A 20,808-nucleotide genomic window follows, 5' to 3' on the forward strand; every position below is an offset into this window, starting at 1 on the left:
AGTATCTAGTCTTAAGATTCATGAATTATCAAAATAATAAAGATAATAATTTATGAAAACCTTTGATTTGATGTCTCCTATAAGCCTCCTAGTTCTGCAATCACTGTTTTCTGGTACAGTAGCACCTTGGTTCTTTCTCCCACATGTCTATTCTCTCACATGTTTGTATTCTGATTTCTTGTTCGCGCACTTAAAGAAGTTTAAGTTTTAGTAAGAAGTTTAAATTTTTCAAGGTTTTAAATAGAGTTCGATTGATAATATTATTTATTTTATTGATTTGAAAAAAATGATCAGAAGAATTAGTAGCCTACCTTTGGTTGTCTTCTTACACAATTAATGAAACCTGTCATTTTCCACAATAAAACTTCTGCTTTTTTATCAAAAGTTACGTCCATGATTATTTAATTTTTATTTTTAAAGTATGCAATATATAATTATCATTTCGGGCCCTAACCCGGGCCCCCTAGACCGGGTAATTTAATTTTTTCAGAAAACCTATATTAGCCTACATATTATCCGGCCCTAGCCCGGGCCCCCCCGCGCCACGGGGGCAGCGGGGATGTACGTTACGCCACTGTTTTTAGGCAGTCGGGACCGACGGCTTGACGTGTTCCTCCGAAACACGCGGGTAATAAATAATAATAAAGTGGAATTTGAGAGTAATAGATAGAATAACTGACCTTCCAGTCCTAATACGTGGCTCAATGATGTTTCGTCTCTGCAAACTGACACTCCTATCAGCCAGCAAGCAGCCTTTGGGGCCAACTTGCGCAGATTCGAATTTTTCAACTGAATTCTCGGCTTCACTTCGACCAGCGGCTCCCTGAACTTGATAGAGCCCAACACTTTTGTCTTCAAAAGTTTCGTTTCCTTCTTTTTCAGCCGTTTCTCCTTTGCTACGGCGCTCTTCGCTTCTTCATCGGCTATCTCTTCCTCCAAAAATCTCAGTCTGAAATGCAAAAATGGATTTCACAAATTAGAATCAGGAATCTAATGTAATCAAACATTAGGAATAGAATTCAAATTCAAATGATCTTTATTCACAAAAAAAAGTAATACAGCAGCAGAAACATTATATAAATAGTGAATATTCCCCACAAAGACAACAAGTCTGGGTGTGGGGAATGAGCACCGTCAACTGCATTATAACAACCTAGAATGTATCAATTTTTTATCAAATTAGTAATAGAATTTATCAAAAGTGATAGTAGTTCATGGGAAGTACATTTTAAAGTTGAAGCGATTGTTTACTGCATGTATCAGAGGTCAATATTGTATCAATAATGATCTAATAGATAAAAACTCTGAAATAACCTATCAAAATACAACCTTTAGAGCCGGTTTCCGAGCTCGGGATTTGACTAAGTTCTAGACTTTAAACAGCTGGAGTCAGAAAATTGGCTTCCCGAAACGGGGCGTAGTCGTAGTCATTGTCACAGTCACGTTTAAATTAAATTTCAAAAAACTAGAAAATTAAACACAAAATAAAATGAAGAGAGAATAGTGTAAAGTTTCAGCTATTTTGAATTATTTAAAAATGTTTAATTTCGTCAAGGAAAAACGTTTTCAATTATATAAATGAGAAAATAAAAACTGCGACTACGCCCCGTTTTGGAAATCTAATTTTCTGACTCCAGCTGTTTAAAGTCTAGAACTTAACTAAATCCAGGGCTCGGAAACCGGCCTTATTGATTCATACAATATACTCTGTCCAAACAGACATGAGCTCTGAACGATTAGGCCGACCTTCCTACTACTCACACACACAAGCGCAGTCTCCTTGTGTGTGTGAGTAAAGGTACGGTCTGCCTATCTGTATACTACGTAGTATACATAGTATATATCAATGGCGCAGGTAGGCCGGGCGTGTGTGCCTGCGCGTGGTGGAGCGAGGGTCAGCTTAATCTTTCAGGGTTCATGGCAGATTGGAGACTATAAGTACATCATCGAAATGATAGGGAGAGAAAAAACAAGGTAACCTTGTGATATTCCTCTCTCAAATTTAGATAAGGTTACACATAGTCCGAAATAAGTTAAGTCTTGTAGTTGTTCACTTCACAAAATGTTCAGTCCTTAATTGAGGCGGTATACGGAAAAAGGGCACATAGAGCAAAATTGTGTTTTGAGAAAAACGCATAAGTTTTTGGTTTGGATGGATCAAGGTATTTTATGATTGAATTAAACATTCTGTTAGTACCAAATTTAATATAATAAAATAAATTCAATATATGTATTGATCTCATGTTGATTAAGAATGATACATGATTATATTTCTAATTTATTCCAAAGACAAATTTATTCTGTACAAATTTGGGTTTGATAAACTAGAAAACACATGTTATTCAATGCTAAATGCTATATTTCTCTTAAATTTAAGTTGTATACATATAAAAAAGTTTTCGATCATTCTATTAAAATAGGGGTAGGGCATCACCTATTTTTTGAAAGAGTGGGAGAGAACCGGAACTTCTTGAAGTGGATCAAGCAAAGAAGAGCCCAGCTGATTGGCCACATCATCAGACATGACACTCTACTGACAAGGATAATGAAGGGAATGGTTGAGGGAAGGAATATGAGAGGAAGACCTAGGCTGGAGTATATGAAACAATTGCTACGGGATATGAGATGTGGATCATACTACGAGCTGAAGCGGAAAGCGGACGACAGAAAAGCATGGAGAGCTGCTGCCAACCAGCCCTACGGCTGTTAACCCAAGAGAGAGAGGGGTAGGGCATCACTTGTGGTTGAATGTCAGGAACAGGACAATTCAAGAATTTGAATGGTTTGAAATTTACAGAATTGAAGTTTTCAGAGCACAGCAAAGAACCATTTTGTTTTATCTTTATAATAATCTTATAATATGATAGAGAACTAATTTGACTTTGATGAGGGTTTGGACAGAAACATAGGAAGAAATAGTCTCACTGACCACCAATCCCTCATTGACACAGCTGTTTATAAACAGTTGTACCAACATCAGTTTTCAAGAATTTTGTTTGAGATTTTCAGGTTATATGCAGAACAAGATGGCCTATCTAATAAAGCAATCTCCGGAAAAAGGGCACATAGAACTATATAGTTCTATGTGCCCTTTTCCCGTATACCGCCTCAATTCTTTGTCACAAAGTAGATTTTGAAATTTAGATGCTTCAAAACCAAACATAGAAGAAATATTTCACATTATTATCACTTAAATAGGAAATATTCACATATTAAAGAAATAATTTTAGGAATAGAATGTATCATAAGTACTGGTAATTCATGGGTGGTAGATTTGAAAGTTGAAGCTATTTTTTACTGCATGTATCAGAGGTTAATCAATATTGTGTCAATAATGATCTAATAGATGAAACCTCTGAAATAACCTCTCAAAATACAGGGAGTTTCAAAACGTTCTTCGGGGTTACAAAAATTGATTACAAAAAAACTATTCCACTCAAATGAAACAAGTACTGTACGAAATGGTAGTGTATGGGCCGTTCTTTTTTTGCAGAAACGACAGTAAACGGCATGACGTAACTGGACATGTTGCAATTATCGCTTATACCTGTGCCGAGCACTCCTTTTAATTCAGGCCTTTTCCCAAGTTATAATAGTAAATTTAATACGCAATAGACTAGAGCCATTATTGTAAGTGAGTTAGCGAAATAATTATTTTCTCTCTCTATTATGAACGGCCATGACTTCGAGTTTCCCATGATAGATATTTAAAAATTGTGGCTCCGAGTCGTCGAGGAATGTAGATTATGGAATTATCTCTAAAACTTAGCCTTCCTGTCGCGACATAAAGTGCGATAAGCTGGAAAACAGCAAGCATTGAAATTATAACAAACTACCGATTTTGCAGTTACTATTTGGTCCAAAGGTTCTAGAAGCCACGCGACGATTGGTCAAATTGATTCCCTTCGCCCAATAGGAGACCTGTTTCTAAATACAGTAGTGGGGGGATTCCCCAACCGCGAGACCAGATTACGTTTCGGAGGACACTTTGCTAGGAGCACTACGAGAGTAAAGATGTAGTCATTATGTTTCGCCCTTTTTGGGCAAGTTTATAAGTTTATTTTATTAGTTAATGTAGGAGCTAGTTTTATTTTTATTAATGTTTAAATTTTCTAGTAGTGCCATGTCCTGAAAGGTTTAATTGTGTTTCTTCATCATGTACGAATAATTGTTTCAAATAAAGGTACGTAAAATAGGTTAAAATATAATTTAGGGAAATTAATTAATTGAAACTTCAATCAAAAGATTTTATCAACAAAGCCTGTTATTTTTCAAGTTAATAATATTGATTGAGAATAATCCTTTTGATTTTATAGTGATGGAAGATACTTATAATTTTTTCTAAAGAAGTATAGAAAGTTTTCAGTTACGTTACATTTGAGTTATTGTTTCTGGAGATATTATCGTAGAGTATTGCTGAAAGTCAGGAAGATAGCCTTTAAATTGGAATGAAATTTTTAAGATTATGTTCATATTGAGTTTATGACATTTTATAAATTTATATTTTTCAGACTCTGTTTTCTTATGTCATTAAGGCTTTCGAATGATTTAGTAAATTTTTATGATAGAAATCTTAATAGACGAAGAAGAAAGTTTTTCTTTTCCATGAAATTAATATTAATAAACGTTGGCTAGCGCACAAGTTTCCAACAATACTAGTCGAGCTACTATATGAAAAATTATATTTGATTTTGCAAACCAAACGAAAAATATCATATAAGTTAGCATCATTTCAATCTGAATTATTCCTTTCCTAAGAGTATTATATCAATTTATATAAAAGTTAACATCATAATTAATGAAGTATTCATTTTCTAAAAGCATTATATTAATTTATTACGGGTATTTTCATAAATGTTGCATTGTATATTAATGACACTCTGGCAAGTAAATCCATTTTAATTCAATTTTGAGAATGAAATCAGAACGTCAGGATAAAATCTAAATTAAATAATTGAATAAACTCCTGTTTTAGCTTTTGATGAATTGTAGGAAGAGTTAGAAATTAATGCTGTAATACATTTATTTACAGCGGTTCATGTGTGTCCCCAAACCAACTTCTTGTACTACCACCCCTTTGGTTCCGCAACTTTATGTAACACCGCTTCAAGACACCCGTTCAGACGACAGGTCTAGGGACGTAAGAGGACGTCGCCGTCAAGCCAAATTCAACCGGTAAAAGTTCACCGCCAAAAACAAGGTACTGTAACCCCGACGATAAAGCAACGTACAGACCAACGAAAGTGCAGTGTAGTGAAACAAAGGTTCATTCGAGAATGTCAATCAAAAGTGGGGATTCAAAATTATTATGAAATGGGTTATATGGGTTACTATCGACGAAACTTGGGTTCAACGGGCTTTTCTTTCTTGAGTAATTTTATGTTGAATTTAACTTGTTATTTGATGACTAATATTGTTTGGTTTTGTGACGTATTGCTATCTAAAAGGGGATAGGAATGCGCCCCCGAATCAGATGAAGAATGTCAACAAAGTAACATGAAATTGTTGTTTCTGTTGTTCGATTTTAGTTGCCAATGTTTATTGAAGCTGTTTGTATTTTTCAATTATTTCAAATTGTAGTGTTATTCTATAGTATAAACCTATTAAATCAGGCATGGCAAGATTAATTGAAGTTTTCTTGACTCTAGCCCGTTCACCTGCATGAATTAGGTATAGACTCAGGTATTTTCTAGAAGTGTCGGCCTATTTCTAAATTCTAAATTTTATTCAAATTATCTTCTTTATCATCTTTTAAAAAGTGCAGGCATATACCTTATCGCTTAATTATCGCCTTAATTGTCGCTTATGCCTCAGCTATTAAATGACTTTATTTTCCAGCAAGACGGTTGTCCTGCCCATTTTCATAACGACGTTCAACGTGACCTCAACTCAACACGCTGGATAGAACACGCGTCTGAGGAAGACCTACAACTTTTGCTGTGGCCACCAAGATCACCAGACCTCACGCCATGTGACTTCTTTCTCTGAGGCTATGTGAAAGACAAGTTCAATTTGTTTAGAATTGATGTTCAATTTGTTATATGACAGTCCTTAAGATACATAGTTTTTACTTTCCTTGCCCTATTACCATAGGTAAGGAAAGTATTGCTTTCCGAAAAAATTAAGGTACCCCAATTTCTAAATTTCTATATGTTTGAAGGTCCCCTGAGTCCAAAAAAACAAGTTTTTGGGTATTGGTCGGTATGTGTGTGTGTGTGTGTGTGTGTGTGTGTGTGTGTGTTGTGTGTGTGTGTGTGTGTGTGTGTGTGTGTGTGTGTGTGTGTGTGTGTGTGTGTATGAGTGTATGTGCGTCTGTGTACACGATATCTCATCTCCCAAATTAACGGAATGACTTGAATTTTGGAACTCAAGGTCCTTTCACTATAAGGATCCGACACGAACAATTTCGATCAAATGCAATTCAAGATTGCGGCTAAAATGGCGAAAATGTTGTCAAAAACAGGGTTTTTTTGTGATTTTCTCGGAAACGGCTCCAACGATTTTGATCAAATTCATACCTAAAATAGTCATCGATAAACTCTATCAACTGCCACAAGTCCCATATCTGTAAAAATTTCAGGAGCTCCGCCCCATCAATGCAGATAGAATCCCAATTATTAGACATCAGATACAATTGAAACAAAAAAAATCAAGTGGAGTAGATGGAAAATTGAAAATAAGCTTTAAATTCGAGAAAATGTGATTATTCAATTGCAAATTATTGTTGATTCTATTAAATCATTCACTATGAAGAGATAGCAGACCTCATATGTGTCTCCAGCGTTATTACCCTGTCACCAGCTGGCTCAAATCACTGAATAGTAGACTTGAGATGCGCGGGAACACTAGCGTCAGGTGATCAATTTTCATAACGGCAAGGAAAGTTGTGTGAATGCGCCACACCAGATTTTTGAGTTTTATGTGAGAAACCAAAAAATTGTATTTTTAAACCAACCCCACCCCCTTAGCACAGTGGGTAGGGGTGGGGACTTTTGATATGTTTACCTCCTCACTACCCTAAACAGAACTGCGGGGTCGAAAATTGTCTTCCCAACTTTTCCCTCTATAACCTTTCCTTGACTGGACTACAAGCCTGAAAGTATCTAATGAAAAATGCAGGTAAACGAAGCCAGCCTGCTTGCTGGTCTTATTTCTTGATAATTTAGCAGGAGGTCTAGGTTGAACGGATAAGGCGAATAGGGAGGAATTGTCGTTATAAAGCAGATGGTTATCGAAAATCATATATACCGGTATCTCTTCGACAGTGAGAGAGAGAGTGTGAGCAGGACAGACAATGGGACTGGCAGTGATGACGTCACTACGTGAACAGTGTACTTGTGTAAGGGAGCCATGTATCACTCCTATTTGACCGCTGGGCGCAACTTGTCTATGTCTCATCAAGAATCTTACCTATACAGATCCGCCATCTTCTTCTTCTCCACTTTCCGTTCTCTTTTCTCAACCTCCTCTTTCCTGATTTGCTTTGCTCGCTTCTTCTTCTTGAGTGTTTTTATTTTGAGTTTAGCGGGAGGATTGACGGCTTTGTACTGCAACCCATCATCCACTTCAGGCTCTTTGTTTTTCGCTTCCTCCAGACCCGACGACATTTCAGCTATCCAATCGGCCTGTTTCAACAAAAAAGCGAAACATCTGTTTATATTCTAGTGATATTTTTCTATGGTGAAGTCGTCGTTATAATGACAGTGGAAACAAATCCTTATTGGGGAGCGGTTTGACTAAGTGATCGCTTAAAATTTGAAACATAAACGACCTTTACCATGGGAAATCTTCTCATGCTATATTTTCTCCATGGCTGCATGTTCTATAGTGAGGTCCACGTTATAATGGCACTGTAGGAAGATAGGAGAACAACGTTGTCGATCCTCCGTTTTGTCAATGCCTTCTACAGACGGTAGCTGATACAGGTTCATTGATGTTATATTGACTGTTCATTCTCGTTTAAAATAATAAATCATATTTTAATAAGCAAGAAATTTCACTTTTCAAAATATTTTGAAATCCCTCTATAGTGAGGTCCACGTTATAATGGCAGTAGAGAGAGATTGGAGAACAACGTTGCCGATCCTCTGTCTTCTATACACAGTAGCTGATACAGGTTTATTGATGTAATATTAACTGTTCTCGTTTAGAATAATCAATTATATTTTTCAATAATTTCATAATGAATTTTCATAATTAAGCTGAAATATTTCAATTATTAATTCTACATTGTTAAAAGACGATCTGGCCACAGAGCAAAGCGAGAAAGAGATAGCGCTATCCACTTTGTTGAATGATAGACAAGGATAGCAATACCATTGCTAATCAAACACTGCCATTATAACGTGGACCTCACTTTAGTAGAGTAGAGTCGTGCCGTTGGCATTTTAGTTTGAGAAGTATTGTTATTTATGAAAAAGTATTAATTTATTAAAATGTATTAAAACATATTAATTTATTGAAGTGTTATTCCTATTATATTAAGCGAGCAATTTCTGTATTTATATATCTGGTTATTTATGTTTAACGGATCTCGAAAACAGCTCTAACGATTTTCACGAAATTTGGAACATAGTAGGTTTATGATATAGATTCGATTGCACTAGGTCTCATCCTTGAGAAAACTCGCTGCACGATATTAAAAGGATAATTTATCCTTGGCTGAAACAGCTGTGGATAGTAAAAAAGTGAGAATGTGAAAAATCGAAACATCCCCGGAATTCATAAGATGACGTATAGCCAGCTGTGAAATATAAACACGATCGTTTTGGAGAATTGTGTTCTGTTTATCAATAAATAAAAATAAGGAGCGAAGCTCGGTGCCCGATATTAAGTGTTAATGTACCAAAAAGTTTTGACATTTTAAGGTCAGTTCTGTTCACTAGACAACACACTTTACTCAATTGTAGTCAATTTACTCAATTCACTTTACTCAAAAACACTTTACTCAATTCTCAATAGTAGTGAAAACAGTTACTCGACCAAATAAGTTGACCAAGTTAGCTCGGTAGAGTTAGTATGCTAGTTACACGAACACTTAGACGGGCTACACACTGGTGTCGCAAGACACGTGTCGTGTCTTATCAAGTTTCATGAGACATGCATGTCTTTTGCATGTCTCTGTCGCTTGTCGCATGTCTCGTGTTTTTCGGTTGTTACAAAGCTGTATTACAGACTGAGCATGAGCAGTGACAAAGAGTGCTCAGTGCTGGCAGTAGACAGTGGCTAGAGCGCATGCTCGGAGTGATGTCTCACGCGACATGTGTCGCATGAAACCGGTTCCGTGCGAAACCTGTCCGATACACAGGCGATGCCTCGAACATCTGTCGCAAGCAGTGAGTAAGCTCTGATTTTACAACACAGGTTGGTTTCATATGCGACATGCCTCGGACATGAGATTTGTCGTAGAAATCATGTCTACGACACCAGTGTGAAGCCCCCCTTACTCTATTGGTGAAAACCATGCTTGAATTCAAACAAATCAATTAAAGATTTACCACGCACCTCCCTCCTCTGTGCACTCATCCTGGTGAGACTGGCCGTCAACCGGTGCAATCGTTTCTCCTCGTCTCTCAGCTTCTTTCTTTGTTCAGCAGCCACCCTCTGTAGATCAGAGTGGGCGCGACGGGTAGGGTTGTAGGAGAGACCGGGGTGGGGGGTCTCGATGCTGGGCAGATGTGAAGGTCTCAGGTGAGTCAGTTTGGGGATTTTCACATCCAGCTGACCGGTGTTGGTCAGCAGATGTCGGGTAGTGTCTTCTTCCAACCATTCGCCGACATCTAGGCAGAAAAAATATAAAATAATATTAATTTCTACAAGATAATTGTAAGCAGCAAGTGGGCTCTTAGTATAAAATAACAGGTGATTCAGGTTTCATTTATCTTTCATTTTTTATCAGCTACTCATTCTCAAGTTTAATTTCAGCTAATGATCATCTCTCTATTGATCCATTCATCAAATCATCACAAATAATGACATTTGTACTGTATTATTCATATTGAATGAAAAAGACTAAGGAATTGTCAAAAACCACAGATTTATTGATACTTGAAAGACCGGTTTCGGTTATTACACCATTGTCAATCTCTGATTAACAGAAATTGTTTATCACAGATTGACAATGGTGTAATAACCGAAACCGGTTTTTCTAAGTATTAATTAAGTATTAATAAATCCGTGGTTTTTGACAATTTCTTAGTCTTTTTCATTCAATATGAATAATTACCACAATATAGACTTCTCAACTACACAAAAAGTATTAACATTCATCAACTGGGCTTTAAATAATTGTGGAGAGTTGCCTTTGTAAATGAATGAATGGAAAGATAAATAAAATTGACAAATAACACCTTTTTTCTGTACAATTTATAAAAATAGATAAATCAATAAATAAGTGGATAAATAAATTTTATGGTCCGAATGTTGGGTGAAGTCAAGTAAATTGTTTCTAAATAAAAATACCATTTAAAATTGATTCATTCATGATAAAAACAAGCACAACACTAACAAACCACTAATGGAATTACTCACAAAATGCTAGAGTTTATGAGATAGAGAAGATTTCTTTTCATTTTATTAATCCGTAAAGAGGCACATTTTATATTGACTAGGTTTTGAAAATTATGGCGTTCATCACATAACATTAATATACAGCATGTCTGATTAGTCACTCCCTATTTTTATACAGCTATAGTTTCTTTATTTATGAACCAATTTTGTTAGATAGAGCAATCCTTGAGGTTGTGTTTAACACCAATTTTCATTTGTTTCAGTTTAAAAATGCACCCTCTCTTCACTGTGGAAGAACGAGCCAAAATAGCAGCTCGTTATGTGGTCTGAGGATCTGTGGTGCGAGTACAAAGATGGTGGAGGGCTGAACGAGGGATTTATGCAAACTGGAAGCAAAACCACTGAGATCTTTCTTAAGAATCGTTGCAACAGAGTAACGTCAAAGACCACTTTCACGAGATCCTTGACGCAGTGATTTCTCAGGACTCCTCATGAACATTTCACGAACTCTGTCAACATTCTTCTGTCCTTGACGTTGATGGTCTTCCTGATTGTCTTGCATCAGTGACACTCCCTCTTGTTAGTAATTTGGAATGGGAATTTTCAACAGATTTTGCATCCAGTTTTGCATAGATCCCTCCACCATATTTGTACCCGCACCACAGATCCTCAGACCACATAACGAGCTGCTATTTTGGCTCGTTCTTCCAGTCAAGAGAGGGGGCATTTTTAAAGTGAAACAAATAAAAATTGGTGTTAAACATGACCTCAAGGATTGCTGTATCTAACAAATGTAGTTCTAACAAAATTGATTCATAAATAGAGAATCTATAGCTGTATAAAAATATGGAGTGACTTATCAGACACCCTGTTTATCAATAATGTATAAATACATTGTTGAAGACGATTTTTGAAGTATGACTTATCAGACACCCTGTTTATCAATAATGTATAAATACATTGTTGAAGACGATTTTTGAAGTATGACAGTCGTAAGTCCCATTGACGGCTTAAATTATATATTCAAGCGGTGGGACCTCCCCGCAAGAGACTATTTTGAAGTTTTTTGCAGCAGCTCTTGCACGTATGTCGCAGTGTATGGCATTTACTCAACAAATAATTTGTTGTTTTGAGGTTTTTCATGGATAATTTTGAGGGTTTTCTTTAACCAAGTGGAGAAAGTTTCCTTAATGACTTATCTATTTAAATCAGAATGTGACTCGTTACTACTAAAGAAAGTTGCATTTGGAGGGATCAAGCATTTTTGCTTACATAGATTTTGTCGGTTGCCGTGATCTGCTGGGCGTAATTTTATTATCAAGCAAACATTAATTTAAAAAGATAGAAATCCAAATCATAAATGCACAATCCCTTTTAAATTGCGATCTGAAATAATTTAATTTTAATTAAGATAAATTTAATTTTAAATACCCAATAGGTATTTATAGGAAATATAGGAAATATATATAATAGAGTACTAAGAGGGCTTTTTATGTTGAGAAGGTTGGCTGGAAGTGTGACAATAGAGGTCTTGAAAACAGTTTACTTTGCGATTATCCACAGTCACCTAGCCTATGGTATAATTTTGTGGGGAAATAGTCCTTTGGCTGGTAAACTTTTCCTGCTACAGAAGAGAGCCATTAGAATATTACACAATGAAGAGCCACGTAGTCATTGTAGACCATTGTTTATTGAGAATAAAATTCTGACTCTTCCTTCTATGTATGTCCTGGAATGTCTGTGTTATGTCAAAAAGAACCTGGATAAATTTAGCCTCAACTCTGATAGGCATACATACAATACAAGAGGGGCAAGTAATATAGGTGTCGAATGGTGCTCTTCCAGCGCATCATTGAGAAGTTTCAGGGCCCAATCTCTCAGATTTTATAATGCCCTTCCGTCATTGGTAAGAGACCTAGATGCCACCCAATATAAAGATAGAGTTAGGAAAGGCCTAATAAGAGGTGGACTTTACAAGGTACCTGAATTTTATAAAATTTCACAGTCTATGTAAATCTGTTACTATTGTGTATTTTTAGGCTGTGTATACTTAGTTTGTAATCTTGTTTAATAAGGAAATTTTAGATGTAATTGTGTTTTAGCTGTGTAGACTTTTGTATTGTTAATTATTTTGTATTATTTTGTATACTTGTGACGATGACCAATGTTTATTGTAAACCGAATGGTAATAAATATATTATTATTATTATACAAAACAATGAGAATGTCGAGCTGAACGTTCCTGTGATCTTTGGACTGCTGTTCTCATCCTCTGCACATTTTCTTGCTCATGTTCTAATGGATCAGTATACTACCAGTTCCCTCCAGCTTCCGAACTCAGGACCGTTCTGTGCTGGCATTAGGAACGATGATAATACATGGATGTTGAACTATCGTCAAACAGCTCGTTACCACGAGAAATGATTAATTATTGACACGGACTAAATTTCAACTCTAACACAGCTCATGTGTCATTCGAAGCATACTGCTTAATCGGTTATATGGAGCACCAGTGCAGCAAAATTAAAATGAAGTTGGTAACAGTGACTGCTGTGGCTGCTATAGTGAGCAGAGGTGCAACCAAGCACAACGCGCTAATTATTACTATTATATATTATAACGAGGACAGCAACAGCACAATGCCACCACAGCACACACCACACAGCTGCCCCCCGCCATTCAAACACACATACATTATTCAGGCAATTTTACCCATAATTACCCACTTTTCATATTCAATGGTAACTGTAGGAAAAATTTAATGTGAAATACGTGCGCAAAGTTCGTTTGCTGCACTCAAGAAACCATTCCGCCCTCGCCTACGGCTCGGGCGTAAACGTTTCTTTCGATGCAGCAAACTGTCACTTTGCGCACTAGTTGCACAAATAACTATATCAAAATTAGACAGATTTTTCTTCACTGAGATTAAATTATAATATATATACAGACAAGGCAAGGTCATAATTTTGTGTTCTACAAAAATTCCTCTACAAGATTCATTGTATTTCATACCAAATATAACTCTAAGTGCTTTCTTTTGCCATATAAATGCTTTTTTGAAGAAGATGAGTTGCCCCACAGTTTTACTCCATAAATCAAGTGTGAATGGAAGAGACCAAAGTAAATCATTTTAATTACATCAAGGTTTACACAATATTTCAGTCTTCGTAAGAGAAATGCATTGCATTAATTTTAAATACATTGTTGAAGACGATTTTTGAAGTATGACAGTCGTAAGTCCCATTGACGGCTTAAATTATATATTCAAGCGGTGGGACCTCCCCGCAAGAGACTATTTTGAAGTTTTTTGCAGCAGCTCTTGCACGTATGTCGCAGTGTATGGCATTTACTCAACAAATAATTTGTTGTTTTGAGGTTTTTCATGGATAATTTTGAGGGTTTTCTTTAACCAAGTGGAGAAAGTTTCCTTAATGACTTATCTATTTAAATCAGAATGTGACTCGTTACTACTAAAGAAAGTTGCATTTGGAGGGATCAAGCATTTTTGCTTACATAGATTTTGTCGGTTGCCGTGATCTGCTGGGCGTAATTTTATTATCAAGCAAACATTAATTTAAAAAGATAGAAATCCAAATCATAAATGCACAATCCCTTTTAAATTGCGATCTGAAATAATTTAATTTTAATTAAGATAAATTTAATTTTAAATACCCAATAGGTATTTATAGGAAATATATATAATAGAGTACTAAGAGGGCTTTTTATGTTGAGAAGGTTGGCTGGAAGTGTGACAATAGAGGTCTTGAAAACAGTTTACTTTGCGATTATCCACAGTCACCTAGCCTATGGTATAATTTTGTGGGGAAATAGTCCTTTGGCTGGTAAACTTTTCCTGCTACAGAAGAGAGCCATTAGAATATTACACAATGAAGAGCCACGTAGTCATTGTAGACCATTGTTTATTGAGAATAAAATTCTGACTCTTCCTTCTATGTATGTCCTGGAATGTCTGTGTTATGTCAAAAAGAACCTGGATAAATTTAGCCTCAACTCTGATAGGCATACATACAATACAAGAGGGGCAAGTAATATAGGTGTCGAATGGTGCTCTTCCAGCGCATCATTGAGAAGTTTCAGGGCCCAATCTCTCAGATTTTATAATGCCCTTCCGTCATTGGTAAGAGACCTAGATGCCACCCAATATAAAGATAGAGTTAGGAAAGGCCTAATAAGAGGTGGACTTTACAAGGTACCTGAATTTTATAAAATTTCACAGTCTATGTAAATCTGTTACTATTGTGTATTTTTAGGCTGTGTATACTTAGTTTGTAATCTTGTTTAATAAGTAAATTTTAGATGTAATTGTGTTTTAGCTGTGTAGACTTTTGTATTGTTAATTATTTTGTATTATTTTGTATACTTGTGACGATGACCAATGTTTATTGTAAACCGAATGGTAATAAATATATTATTATTATTATTATTATTATTATACAAAACAATGAGAATGTCGAGCTGAACGTTCCTGTGATCTTTGGACTGCTGTTCTCATCCTCTGCACATTTTCTTGCTCATGTTCTAATGGATCAGTATACTACCAGTTCCCTCCAGCTTCCGAACTCAGGACCGTTCTGTGCTGGCATTAGGAACGATGATAATACATGGATGTTGAACTATCGTCAAACAGCTCGTTACCACGAGAAATGATTAATTATTGACACGGACTAAATTTCAACTCTAACACAGCTCATGTGTCATTCGAAGCATACTGCTTAATCGGAATTGGTTCTGCCGCCACTTGTAGAATTAAAACTAGATGAATACTAAAATGAGTAAGATAAAATTAATATATAAACATCTGGATTGAATTCAAATAAGAACAACTCACCAACTTCCTTCTTAAGCCAAGCATTATTTTTGAAAAGTCGCGCTTCCTCGAGCTTCTTTTTACGCTTCATTTTCTGTATCCTCTGCTTCCTAGTTGGCAGCTTCTCCTGAGTAGCTGCCTCTTTCTCTTTACGTTTTCTCTCAATGTCTTTCTGAATTACAGACTGTCGTTTCTCTTTAGTTCTTAGTATATTCCTGAAAGTGAGAATAGATGAACAAGTGAGTGAAGATTACTGTTCAAACAACATACTATACATAATGTATCTATTATAGAGAACAGATGCTAATAGTATAGATAATGTATCTATTCTACAGAGTTGTGCAGAGGAAACGCATGTTTTTCGAACAGCCAGTACTCGTCAACGGGAGAGGGTATTGCCCTGGAACGAATGTTGGCAGACAACCCATACTATGCCATTTTTTTTAGAAACATTGAATCTGTAGTCACAGTGCAACGCTTTTTCGTCAATATTTTAGAGTTGAGGGTCGAGGTGCAATGCCCGATCGAAATACTGTACTCCGATGGGTTGCAGCGTTTAGGAGTACTAGTTCTGTGATGAGAAAGAAACCACCTGGTCTTCCCCGTTCAGTTCGTACTCCTGAAAATGTAGACTGAGTCAGTGTCGTCGAGTCGATCGTCTAGGACTAGTAATAACTGCCGAACTGACTCGGTCTACACTTTCCGGGGAACAGGAAAGACCAGGTGGTTTCTTTTTCATCACAGAACTAGTACACCTAAACGCTGCAACCCATCGGAGTACAATATTTCGATCGGGCATTGCACCTCGACCCTCAACTCTAAAATATTGACGAAAAAGCGTTGCACTGTGACTACAGATTCATTGTTTATAAAAAAAAACTTCTCAACAGTGAACACACGATGTTGTACGTTCCAACGCTCATAGCAACTGAAATGACATAGTATGGGTCGTCTGCCAACATTCGTTCCAGGGCAATAACCTCTCCCGTTGACGAGTACTGGCTGTTCGAAAAACATGCGTTTCCTCAGCACAACTCTGTATAAGCTTATGTGATCATGAAATTCACAAGTGAGTAAAGATTACTCTTAAATTCAAACAATATTCTATAAATAATGTATCAAACTTACATAATCATAAGATGTACAAGTGAGTGAAGATTACTCTTGAATTCAAACACTATTCTATAAATAATGTATCCAACTTTTGTCATCTTCATAAATGGCAATCACTTTCTTGTACCTGACCAACTTGTCAATATCCATGTGGATGTTATATAATTGTAGATCAATAGATAAACTAATCCATTCTAAAAATCTGATGCGCTATCAACAACGATTGAAGAATTACTCACCTTTTCGAGATGGGGTCTTCAACTTTGGATTCATTCTCCAAACTCTGAAAGCACTTTGGAGGCTGTTGGGCTCTTTTCTTTTTCTCTCTTGCACTGACAAAGACAACGGAAGTCTTTTTGCTCGTATCTTGTGCCTCTTTATCGATAGCGAATAGTTTGTCGTCATGTTTTTCGGAAAGAGAACCACTGAAAGAAATACAGTTTTTTAAAAAATGAGGTAAGTTATAGCAAAAAGGAAATATAGCATAAGAAGATATCCCTGGTATTGGATGTTTATGTTCCAAATTTCAAACCGATGTCTTGTTAAAGCTGCGTTTACACCAAAGTTAATAACTTAATCTTTATAGATTATAATAGATGAACATTTATGTGTTTTGTCAAGTTCCGTTCAATCTATTAACATTTTGTTAATAGCTTTGGTGTAAACCCAGCTTAACTCAAATCGATTATTATAGCATAAGAAGATATCCCATGATATAGGATGTTTATGATCCGAATTTCAAGTCGATGTCTTGTGAAATCAAGCCGATTACTGTCAACTACAGTCTATTATTAGTGTTGTGTTGGTAGTGTAAGAGTGTAAAAACGGCACAGTATGAGAGACTACCACATAGCTTCACCAAAAAAAACTCTAGTGAGGTCCATGTTATAATGACAGTATTTGATCAACTTTGGTTTTGCTATCCTTGTCTATCATTCGACAAAGCCGGTGGTACTATCCTTTTATAGGTCCACAACTATACCAATTAGGTTTTTTACAGTGTAGAAATATAATTAATTAATGCAGATAATCGGCATTGCTATTCTTCTATCTTTATCCACTGCCATTATAACGTGGACTTTACTATAGGCCTTCTATAGTGAGGTCCACGTTATAATGGCAGTGTTTGATTAGTATTGGTATTGCTATCCTTGTCTATCATTTAACAAAGCGGATAGCGCCATCTCTTTCTCGCTTTGCTCTGTTGCCAGATCGTCTTTTGATAATGAAGAATTAATAATTAACAAAATATTTCATCCAAATAGTCGGCAGCCATTTTCTGGTGTCCGGCGACTAATATTTGGTGTCACGGCTGGTGACCGTGGTGACCCTAATATAAGAACCCATACAGTTTCAATTCAAGATTGAACTTATTGAACATTTCAATGAAAATGTATAAGTTTTATTGATTTAGCAGTCAAAATGGATGACAAATCAACTATTTAAAAATAAAAATCGGATTACTAATAAACTTTACCCACAGCAGTGCAGTTTTTAAAATACAGACATTATAATAGCATAAATAGATCTGATGGTAGACTAAGATTATGATTATTCCTTAGTCCAAGTTGACATTTACAAGCTTAGAAAGGCCTACCTATAAATAGTTGCCAATAGATACTGGAAGAATAATAAATATTGAGATTGCATGATAATTTAAAACTTACCCAAGTCTTTCCTCGTGTAATTTATCTTCATAGAAATTTTCCACGTCTGTTATATCCGTGAATCTCCATGCCTTCTTTGTTTTCTTGGAGAACTTAGTCTTTTTCACGGGAGCCATGATTGCAGTGTTTTATTGTAAGAATAAATCTTGCGTTTATTGAATTGTTTTACCACTGGTACAAATTATTATTGCTTGAAAGATATATACAAAAGAAGATTACATTCACTGACAAGCATGCAAACAAACTTCTAATTGGTTGAGGTTAGATTAAAGAATTAGAAAAAGAAGATAACCTCAAAATAAACGAAGAGATGACTTCATACATCGCAATCAAGGACGCTGTGGCTATTTCAGCGCCATTTTCAAACTTCTGTTATCGACAGATTGAAGTTACCGGTAAACGGTATTTTGATACCACAAAAAAAGGGAAGGTACTGAAATATGGCCTAAAGAATAATATCTTGGTAATAGTTACACTGTATACCTTAAAATTGTTATCCTACTAACTTTGTAACAGCGAAAATTAACATAATCTTTGAATATTTATTTTTCATAGATTTTGACATTGCCCATACAAAAGTTTTGTCCACAGGATATCCTTGGGAACTTTTGGGAATTTTCAAGGGAAGTCCTCAATATCCCATTGGGATGTCCCTTGGACATTCACAGGATCTCCTTGGGCTGTTTTATGTTTAACAAACATTCCAGCGCATAAATATTAAATAGCATGAATTGTCAAAATTTTATAATGCTTGAAAAATGGTTTGCAATGAGACCGACTAGGAACACCAGCAATAATTCAAACAGCTCGCTTTTGCAAAACAAACAGTTTTGTAACATTGTAGTATCATTTCCCCATGCATTAACACCGTAAGCTAAAAGACTATGCACATGAGCAAAATCAACAGTTTTTAACACATAAGAATTGACAATATCAATACGGTAATCATCATTATAAATGTTTCTACATTTAATTTCTTATTTCCAATATTAATTTGTTTAGTTGTACTTCAAATCTTCTTTGTTTTTCAAACGATTAATGTAATGGAAGCAAAATGGATCATTGATCTGTTGCTTCCACATATTCTTGTTTTCAATAAATAAATGAAATTCGAACGATTAAGTAGAAAAATACCTCTAGACAGCCTGCCATGCAACAAATCTGTCACTATCTGATATTTCATGGGTTGTATCAATGTTGGGCTCAATTGTGGTGCCTGTTAACTTTCGAATTTCGGATATGAAATAGTTATTGAAAATATTTGCCACCAAACAAGGATCGGTTATAACCTTCTCATCTTGTTTCAAGCATATATTGTAACAGATTGTTATATCATCATTTGTTAAGCTTTTCACAATAACATTCCATGAAGCCTTACTTACATTTTTTGATTTCTCTATTTTGTTTTGAGACTATTTTGTAGAATTTTCTTCGGTTGTTTTCAGTGGCAAAGCTACCTATAACTAAAAGGGGAGTCTAGGAAAACTGAAGCTTACGGCTTACTTCTTTCAGAGCTGTATAATTCACTAGATCATTACACTCATCCATTGTATAATTATTAAGAAACAAGAAATTATGCTAAAGGTTCAACAAATTGAAGATAAAATTCCGAAATTGAAAAAGGATTTAGTTTCATAAACCAAATTTCAAAACGTTGGTTAAGTAAACCAAAGCAAAACGAGTAGTAGGTTGAGAAAAAGACAAGAGTGTTACACCAGCCACAAACCAACTGATTTATTTGAAATATTGAAATCTTCAAATTTTGAAATGCATCGATGTTTGAAGACGATTGCTTCGATGTCGACCGTTGGATACATCGAGATCTAGACATCAATACGGACGGAACTCCAACTATGAACACAGCTGTAGAGAGATGCTGAGAGCCTAGACTCCAAGTCCTACTACATAGCTATGGTGCTACGTCATATTGTCATAGCAACCATACAATACGCCACGCCCATTATGAATGAATTGAGAGTCCAATAAATAAGAGACTCATCATGTTGAATGAATAGATAGCTAGTCGGCGTGTCGGCCAGACAGAGAGCGATAAAACAGTTTGGAAGGCGGTCTGGCCAGCTCTTATCCAAGTTTGCAAAGAAATATATGCTTACTAATAAAAAATAATATAATCACATCAATCATAATTAATTTTGGGGAGTCTCAGACTCTTAGATTCCCCATTAGCTTCGCCACTGGTTGTTTTACACAGGTAGGAGTAATTGCTTCTTAGCTTCTTTGTACTCATTTTCTAGATTTTGTCCTCCATACCAGTTATAAAATAGTCAAGTTGGCTGTGACGGTATGTTCTGTGGTCCACTCTAGTGTGCTGCTCGAAAGTCACATGCAGGTTATAAGATCCAATTGAGTCATATAGAGAATATCCCTTTCAGAGCTATCTATAAGGTTGTCAATATTGAGGTCGCCACATAAGACAATTTGGTGATTAAAGTATGAGTTTTTGACCATGCATAAAGTATTTTCAAAAATGTCCGTGAATTGTAGGAAATTAGTTCGATAGGGTGGTCTGTATACATTATTAATATAAAACTGTGCTTACCGTTTTTTACAATTACACCACAACATTCAAATATTTCCTCGACACAAACTTCTTTCAATTTGGCTACTTGATTTAATTTACTAGAGTTATCTATTGAGTGTAAAAAACTAACTCCACCTCCGGTTTTGTTT

The 20,808-nt window shown here is 35.8% G+C and overlaps 1 protein-coding gene across 1 annotated transcript in view; it reads right to left on the minus strand.

The window, feature by feature from the left end:
* LOC111055773 (ribosome biogenesis protein NOP53-like) overlaps positions 1–18,416 on the minus strand; it is a 109,686-nt gene extending 91,270 nt beyond the window's left edge. The window contains exons 1-6 of the mRNA XM_039425643.1: positions 18,118–18,416; positions 16,690–16,875; positions 15,359–15,552; positions 9,505–9,779; positions 7,411–7,625; positions 681–949 (exon numbers count right to left, since the gene is read on the minus strand). Of these exons, the coding sequence (XP_039281577.1) occupies positions 681–949; positions 7,411–7,625; positions 9,505–9,779; positions 15,359–15,552; positions 16,690–16,875; positions 18,118–18,233 (1,255 nt within the window). The 5' untranslated portion in view covers positions 18,234–18,416. The remainder of the gene's footprint in view (positions 1–680; positions 950–7,410; positions 7,626–9,504; positions 9,780–15,358; positions 15,553–16,689; positions 16,876–18,117) is intronic.
* Positions 18,417–20,808: the final 2,392 nt, after the last annotated feature.

Source organism: Nilaparvata lugens, chromosome 4 (genome assembly GCF_014356525.2).
Source record: "Nilaparvata lugens isolate BPH chromosome 4, ASM1435652v1, whole genome shotgun sequence".
In the NCBI taxonomy this organism is placed as follows: Eukaryota; Metazoa; Arthropoda; class Insecta; order Hemiptera; family Delphacidae; genus Nilaparvata; species Nilaparvata lugens.